At 42.8% G+C, this 8,751-nt stretch overlaps 1 protein-coding gene and 1 long non-coding RNA gene across 4 annotated transcripts in view; one reads left to right on the plus strand and one right to left on the minus strand.

The window, feature by feature from the left end:
• The window catches only part of LOC121021976 (uncharacterized), a 53,048-nt gene that overhangs the window by 23,944 nt on the left and 20,353 nt on the right, over window positions 1–8,751 (plus strand). The window lies entirely within an intron of this gene.
• A2ML1 (alpha-2-macroglobulin like 1) overlaps window positions 6,794–8,751 on the minus strand; it is a 48,665-nt gene continuing 46,707 nt past the window's right edge. For 2 of the 3 annotated variants that reach the window (XM_040462685.1, XM_040462683.1), the window contains exons 35-36: window positions 8,484–8,525; window positions 6,794–7,300 (exon numbers count right to left, since the gene is read on the minus strand). In XM_040462685.1, coding sequence (XP_040318619.1) covers window positions 8,485–8,525 — 41 coding nt within the window. In that variant the 3' untranslated portion in view covers window positions 6,794–7,300; window position 8,484. The remainder of the gene's footprint in view (window positions 7,301–8,483; window positions 8,526–8,751) is intronic. The other variant, XM_040462684.1, reaches the window with a different exon arrangement.

Consider the following 8,751-nt stretch of genomic DNA (forward strand, 5'->3'; position numbering starts at 1 on the left):
ACAGTTCGTGAGTCGGGCTCTGTGCTGACCGTTCAGAGCCTGGAGCTTGCTTCAGATTCTATGTCTCCCTCTCTCTGTACCTCCCCTGTTTGTGCTCTGCCTCTCTCTCAAAAATAAATAAACATAAACAAAATTTAAAAAAAAAAAGATTCTCTCTCTCCTTTTCCCTTGGCCCCTCCCCGGCTCTCACACAAATGTTCTCTCAAAAAAAAAAAAAAAATTACACATAAGACACATAGTAACAAATTAAACAACAACAAAAAAACAGAACCTAAAAGCACTCACTGAAACTGTATTAAAATTAAGAACATTTGGGGGCGCCTGGGTGGCGCAGTCAGTTAAGCGTCCGACTTCAGCCAGGTCACGATCTTGCGGTCCGTGAGTTCGAGCCCCGCGTCAGGCTCTGGGCTGATGGCTCGGAGCCTGGAGCCTGTTTCCGATTCTGTGTCTCCCTCTCTCTCTGCCCCTCTCCCGTTCATGCTCTGTCTCTCTCTGTCCCAAAAATAAATAAAAACGTTGGAAAAAAAAAAAAGTTAAAATTAAGAACATTTGTTCGCAAAAAGACACTATTTTAATGAGTGAGAACGCAACCCACAGACTGAAAGAAGACATTTGCAGTACATACATCTAACAAAGGCCTCCGATTTCAGATACATAAAGAATTCCAAAAAGAAGACAACCCAATAGAAAAACAGACAAAAGACTTGAACACTCTGTAAACAAGGACACCCGATATATCCAGCTAGAGTGTCCAGAATCAGAAAATCAGATTAACAACAACTAAAGGATATGGGGTTTCTTTTGAGATGATGGAAATATTCTCAAGTTGACTGTGGTGATGGTTGCATATATCAGCATATACTAAAAGCTATTGAATTATATACTTTCAATGGGTGAATTGTATGATATGTGAATTATATCTCAATAAAGCTGTTTTTAAATTTTTTAAAAAGTGTTTAAAAGTTTATTTATTTTGAGAGAGAGAGAGAGAGAATGGGGGATGGGCGGAGCGAGAGGGAAATAGATATAATCCCAAGCAGGCTCTGCACTGTCAGAGCAGAGCCCAATGTGGGGCTCAGACCCACAAAGCGTGAGATCATGACCTGAGCTGAAATCAAGAGTGGGACACTTAACCAACTGAGCTTCCCAGGCACCCCAATAAAGCTGCTTTTTTACAAAAAAGAATATCCACGAGGCCCATAAGCTTTTTTCAAAGTACTCAACTTTATTAGTTATCAAGAAAATACCAATTAAAAACCAATGAAATGACAGTATACATCTACCACAATGGCTAAAACAAACAAGTCAGGAAATACCAAAATGTTAGCAAAGATGAAGAGTAACTGAAACTTTCATACGCCGCTCTTGAGAGTGTAAATTGGTCCAAGCACTTTGGAAAAGGTTTCAGAGCATCTACTCAAGTAAAACATGTGTTATACCCTATGGCCCTCTATACCCCTAGGTATATATCCAACATAAAGGCGTACAATATGTTCACCAAAAGATATGTAATCGAATATTCATAGCAATGCTATTCCAAGTAACAAAACGTGAAACTACGTCATTTCTCAGCAATTGTACAATAGAGAAATAAACTGAGGTATACTTATACAATGGAAAACGATGTTGCAATGAGTATGAATGATCTATAGCTATACAAAATAATATCAATGAATACCTATAAACATTTTGTTGAGGGAAACAAGCCAGCAGCAAACATTTGTATTCTTACATATTCTTTTTTTTTTTTTAAGTAATCTCCATACCCAATGTGGGGCTCAAACTCCCAACCCTGAGATGAAGAGTCACATACATGCTCCATGACTGAGCCAGCCGGGCGCCCCATGTTCTTGTTTTTATATGGGCAAATATAATCTGTGCTTTTAGAAACTGGCGTTGTTTCTATGTTTATTATACTTGAATAAAACGTTTTTAAAAAGCAAAAGCAAAAAGTAAACCATGTATCATTCTCATTGCCTATCCCAAATGTCCAAGGGCCCAAAGTCAAAGACAGATCTATGATGTCGTCAAGCACCCAAACTCCTTTCGTCTCTCTGCTCTCTCCTCTTCAACATACAGCTTTTATCTGCATGGCTGCAAAAGGATGCTTTTCCTCCAGCATCCTCGTCGTCGTTCAAGTCAAGAAGAAGAAGGAAAGGCCAAAAGCTATCCCTTTGTGAGGTTCTGTCATCTCCTTCAGAAGGGATTTATTTCCAGAGACTTCCAGTTACCTTTTTTTTTTTTTTTTTTTTTGGCTAGAATTCTGCCACAGAGCCTCCCCGAACTGTAAGTAATTCTGAGAAGGTGAGTATTTCAGTTGGGCACGTTACAATTATGCTTTTCCTTAGTGAAGAAAAAGAGAATGGATACAGGAGAGGTATTCGACGTGTATACCGTCAGGTTAGAAGCCCTCAAGGATCTTACGTGCTCGTGGGGCAGAGGGGGTATTAACAGAAAAATGTGAACCCAGTTTGATAAGTCCTCAGCGGAGAGTGCTACAGGAGTGGAGAGGGATTCTTGTGGAAGATTCCTGACTAGATTAGAAAACACCTCTCGAAGGCCGTCTTACAGGACCAGTGGAAAACCTCCAGGCAGAAGAGATGGAAAGGCTTTGCAAGCAGCATAAAAAGCATATATGAAAATGATCAGGGAGGGGCGCCTGGGTGGCTCAGTCGGTTAAGCGTCCGACTTGAGCTCAGGTCACGATCTCGCGGTCCGGTCCGTGAGTTCGAGCCCCGCGTCGGGCTCTGGGCTGATGGCTCAGAGCCTGGAGCCTGCTTCCGGTTCTGTGTCTCCCCCTCTCTCTCTGCCCCTCCCCCGTTCATGCTCTGTCTCTCTTTGTCTCAAAAACAAACATTAAAAAGAATTTTTTAAAAAATGATCAGGGAGCATAGTCGAAATAGGGAACTAAATGCAGTTTGGTGTTCCTGGAGAAGTTAAGGGTAAGGTTGGAACACCAAAGGCATATCTGGGAAGCAGACACAGGAGGAACTCTCTGCCTTCTCCTTTTCTGCCTGAAAGCAGGGCGTTAATTTTCTCTTGTGAGACTGTCTCCCCTCCCCTCTCCCATACCAGGAAAGCGATCTTTATCACAGGACCCGGAAAGTCAGCATAAACAAGTCTGCATAACAAACCTTACTAAAATAACCTTAATCTTTCACTCCTTTCCCCCCTATATTTACCTTCCCACAGTGTTATTGCCCCTAGAAGACCAAAGACCTTTTCCTTTGTTTTGTAACTTCTCTATAACATATTGCCCTTTGTTAAAACGGTAATATGAGCCCCCAGACCTAACCGACTCTTAGGGCTTTTGCTTTCTTCCTGTAAAGTGACCAGGTGCATACAAATAGACCTTTTCTCCTGTTAATTTGTCTTTTGCCAATTTAATTCCCAGTCCCCAGGCACAGAATATAAGAAGTTAGAGGAAAAGGGGGGAGAAGCTGGATGGTTCAGTCAAGTTGAGTGTCCGACTTCGGCTCAGGTCAGGTCATGATCTCACGGTTCGTGGGTTCGAGCCCCACATCGGGCTTTGCGCTGACGGCACAGAGCTTGCTTCGGATTCTCTGTCTCCCTCTCTCTGACCCTCCCCTCCCTCAAAAACAAATATTTTTTAAAAATGACATAAGAAGCATTAAAAAAAAAAAAGAAGTTAGAGGAAAAGGTTTTCCTCTCTTACAAATTCTACAGTCTGGCAGTAGACTGGCAGTTTTTCCAGATTCTTCCCGGACTCTTTTGTCTTACATCCAATTAGTCACTGACAATGGTGAGTTTCACCAGCCCTCTTTGCTTCTGGAAAACAGGTCAGTTAAGAAATACCCCCATTTTGTTCTGTTTTCCAAACCCCCGTCACCTTTTGTGTTCCATCCTGTTCTCGTATATTCCATGAAAAGACCCGTCTCTACACTGGCTCATGACTCCAGTAAGATTGGGACCCTGTGTTTTCCTACCTCCGTAAAACCTCAGTTCCCCTTCCTTTTCTATGAGACATTCTTCGTTAATAAACATGTCCTCTATTGCAATAGCCTGAATAACATCACCTCAGTTGTCTGGTGCATTTTGTCTCTGACATCACTGAGTTCTGATGCGATCTCCCCTGCGGAGTAACTTCTACCTACGCCCCTTCCTCCTAACTCCCGCTGCCAGTTCCCCAGCGTGTGCCCAGATTACCACAGCAGTTTCCTAAATGACTTTGAGAACTTCAGCTTCACCCTTCTCTTCTCCATTCTTCAGTCTGATGCTGCAATGATCTTTCTTTCTTCTTCTTCTTCTTTTTTTTTTTTTAAGTGTATTTATTTATTTAAGTAATCTCTACACTCAACGTGGGGCTCAAACCCACAACTCCGAGATCAAGAGCTGCACATGCTCTGACCGGGCCGGCCAGGCACCTTGCTCTTCTGAAAAAGCGAGTCAGGATCTGACTTCTCTCTACTTTCTCAACTCACTTTTCTTTTTCTTTTTTAATTTCTTTTTTAATTACTACTTTTTTTTTTTTTTACATTTATTTATTTTTGAGAGGCAGAGAGAGACAGAGCACAAGCAGGGGAGGGGCAGAGAGAGAGGGAGACATAGAATCCAAAGCAGGCTCCAGGCTCTGAGCTGTGAAGCACAGAGCCTGATGCGGGGCTTGAACCCATGAACCGTGAGACCATGACCTGAGCTGAAGTCAGACACTCAACCAACTGAGCCATCCAGGCGCCCCTCAACTCACTTTTAAACACACACACACACACAATCCATGAGTTGCATTGAACTGCTTGGATGAAATACCCATGATTTCTTCCACCTCTTTGTCTTTCATTTGTAGCTCACTTTGCCCAAACTTGCTTCCTCTTTCATTTTCTCATTGTTCATCCAGCTCAGGCATCAACCTGGAAAAGCCATTCTGACCACTCCTTCACTTCAGTCTGGGAAGGTGCCTCTCCTACGTAATCCCATAGCTTTTTGTATTTTCTACCTCTCCCTCTCCTTCCTTCCTTCCTTCCTTCCTCCCTTCTTTCTCTTTCTTTCTTAAAAAATTTTTAATGTTTATTTCTGAGACAGAGAGAGAGAGAGAGAGAGAGCGCGCGAGCATGAGTGGGGGAGGGGCATAGAGAGAGGGAGACAATCAGAAGCAGGCTCCAGGCTCTGAGCTGTCAGCACACAATGCAACACGGGGCTTGAATTCACAGACCGCGATATCATGATCAACTGAGCCAAAGCTGGACGCTTAGCTTAACCTTAGCTTAACCAACGGAACCACCCAGGCGCCCCGCCCCCTCTTTCTTTCTTTCTTTCTTTCTTTCTTTCTTTCTTTCTTTTTCTTTCTTTCTTTCTTTCTTTCTTTCTTTCTTTTTCTGTCTTTCTTTCTTCTTTCTTTCTTTTCTTTCTTTCTCTTTCTTTCTTTCTTTCTCACACTGTATTGTAACTTTTGATTTATTTATTTTCTCCCTCCACCAGTCTGTGAACAACTTGAGGACAGAAACTTCATTTTACTTATTTTTGCATTCCCAGAACTGGTAAAGTGCCTGGCATATAATAAATGCACGTATTGAGTCCCTACTATAAGCACTATAATATGACAAGTCACTTAATCCTCACAATCGCCTTGCTTCTTAGATATGCAGAAATGTTTACGTTTCTGATTCTGTGTCTCCCTCTCTCTCTCTGCCCCTCCCACTCACTGTCTCTTTTTCTCAAAAATAAACGTTAAAAAAACTATTTTACATAAAAAAAGAATATTCTTTGCCTTCAATCTGAAGCCCAAAAGATACAATGAATACAGAAACTCTATTCATTTCAAACATTCATTTAAAATACTCTATCCAGATATAACTTCTTTAAAACTTTTTTTTAAATGTTTATCTGTTTTTGAGACAATGCGAGAGACAGTGTAAACAGCGGAGGGGCAGACAGAGGGAGACACAGAATGTGAAGCGGGCTCCAGGCTCTGAGCTGTCAGCCCAGAGTCCGATGCGGGGCTCAAACTCACGAACCGTGAGATCATGACCTGAGCCAAAGTCGGACACTTAACCGACTGAGCCACTCAGGCACCCCCAGATATAACTTCTTAAGTCCTGAGGATCACTATCTCCCTCCATTGCAAAAAGGGGGAGGTTCTGAGAGCAGTCACAGAGCCAAATGTAACAGGGTAGAGGGTTCAGGAGTGGGGGGGAGCGTTCATGAGTGCCCTCTTTTCTTTAATTTCCATGATACCTGAGAGGTAAGGCAGGCTTGGGGATGACCTCCTTTGGGTATGTTCCCCATGTTCTCTCACTTTGGGAACTCCCAGGAGGTCCAGGGCAGAGTCTAGGGCGGGGGAGACAGGAAATGAACAATTTTTGCAAATATGGCCCTGGGCTTATGGAAATATCTCAACATCATGGACTTACTTTCCCCTGGCTCTTCTGGTCAAAATTTACAGTCCAGAGGAGCGAGATCAGAGAGTGAATATCCAGGGTGAAAAGGTGTGGTTGCCTAGATGATCTTCTCTGTTTAAATACTATTCATCTCTTTCCCCCCCCATACCTTTGCCTCCAGACCCGTTTCTAAAACAAAAACATTGCTTCCAGAAACAGCTTACAACAAAGATAGGTATCCCCTAGCGGAAGAGGCTGGGGGAATCCTGAAGGAGAAGCGCAGAGATAGGGAATCCTGGCCAGCCACTTCTCTTGTTATCAATCACTGTTTTGCCCTGCAGTGACAGCTGGCTGAACACAATCCCTTAATTGGGACTCTCTGACCCCTCCCAGAATCGGCAAGACGATTCTCTGACGTGTCTGGGTCAAAAGGTTTAAAGAGGAAGCCAAAATACAAGTTCTGGTTAAAGGATGATTATTATCTTTCAACAAAACCTTTGGGAGCCACAGCAAGACGCACAGAGTCAAGGACACGGGTTTTCTTTTCAAGGAAAAAACTTTTTTTCATCTACTCCCAAAGCGCTAAATTACATCTCCCCTTAGATTTAACCTCCGGAAAGACATTTTTATCTTCCCTGGATCCCCCTCTACTTCCAAATCTTCTCTGGAGAGTCCCCCCTGTGGCTAAATCACATCTCCTCCCCCAGGGGTCTTCTCCAGGTAATTCTTCCCTGGGGTGATTATTCCGAGCCCATCCCCCCCGCCCCAACCCTTTATTCCGGCACCTATGCATCTGTGAAGTGGAAGAAAAGTAGCTGAGGTTCACGCCTGCTCATCTGTTACACACTCAGTAGTCAATCAGAGAAATCAAATTAGTTGATTGAATGAGTTTTGCTTTAAGAGGCAGAAGAATGTTGTCCAGTAATGTCACAGGGGATTAAATTAGTCTCTTTCCAACTTCTATCCTGGGAGAGGAGGGGGGGCGGGGCGGGGGGAAAGAAGACATCATTATACTCAGAATGTAAAAGAGTTTTTCCTATCTATTTATTTGTTTAATTGTTTTTCTTTTTTAAGTTTTCTCTAGGGGCACCTGGGTGGCTCAGCCGGTTAAGTGTCCGACTTCGGCTCACGTCATGATCTCACCGTTTGTGAGTTCGAGCCCCGCGTCGGGCTCTGGGCTGACGGCTCAGAGCCTGGAGCCTACTTCGGATTCTGTGTCCCCCTCTCTCTCTGCCCCTCCCCCACTCATGCTCTGTCTCAAAAATAAACTTTTTTTAAAAATAAATAAATAAATAAATAAAGTGATCTCTACACCCAAGGTGAGTTTAAACTCCCAACCCGGAGATCAAGAGTCACATGCTCTACCGAGCGAGCCATCCAGGTGCTCCCTCAGCTTTTTCCTACCTACAAGAAAATCTCCTGAACGCGCAATGAGATTATTAATAGTGTTATCTCAGAGGAACAGGATCAGATAATCTTTACTTTTCCCTTAGTATTTTTATATAACAAAGATGTAGACTGTAAAAATAATTTTAAAAATTCATCAATTTCAATCAAAAGAAAATCTTGTTTTTAAAAACCACATAGAACCCCTCCCACAAATGCCACTATTAACTTTTTCTGGTGTGACCTAAGATTATTATTCTTTCTTTAAGAGTTTAGGACCGGGGCGCCTGGGTGGCTCAGTGGGTTAAGCGTCTGACTTCGGCTCAGGTCACGATCTCGCGGTCCGTGAGTTCGAGCCCCGTGTCGGGCTCTGTGCTGACAGCTCAGAGCCTGGAGCCTGCTTCAGATTCTGTGTCTCCCTCGCTCTCTGCCCCTAACCCACTCGCATTCTGTCTCTGTCTCTCTCAAAAATAAAAATAAACATGAAAAAAAATTTTAAAAAAAAGAGTTTAGGACCAAAAAAAGCTGGCTGGGTCAGTAGAGCATGTGACTCTTGATCTCAGGGTCGTGAGTTTGAGCCCCACGATGGATGTAAAGCTTACCTCAAGAAGAAAAAAGGATTTAAGATTTAAAAAAAAGAAAAAGAAAAAAGGAAAGCCCACTTTCTATCAAAAACTAGCTCCCCGAAGGTAATAACATAACTCAGAAGAAGGTCCCTTAACTTTTGAATACTATCACCCTACCGCAAAAGCTCATCCTTACCTCATTCACAAGGATCAGAGTACTGAATTGTTGCCTGTTCACCTGTAAGATGAAAGGACATATATTATTACATAAGGGCCCTCATGCATTCAAAGAAAAAGTACTTCATAAAACCTACTGCTTTAACCCTATTCAGAGGACCCCTAGACGCGATGAGCATATTATGAGCATATTCCGAATTACGGGAAAGTTCCAAACACTACTGTTGTGGTAAATTCTTAATCGCAGCAAAAACATTAAGAATAGTCAGGCCTTAAAGAACAAGGGT

Source organism: Herpailurus yagouaroundi, unplaced genomic scaffold (assembly GCF_014898765.1).
Source record: "Herpailurus yagouaroundi ecotype Mexico unplaced genomic scaffold, PumYag 355, whole genome shotgun sequence".
Lineage (NCBI taxonomy): Eukaryota > Metazoa > Chordata > Mammalia > Carnivora > Felidae > Herpailurus > Herpailurus yagouaroundi.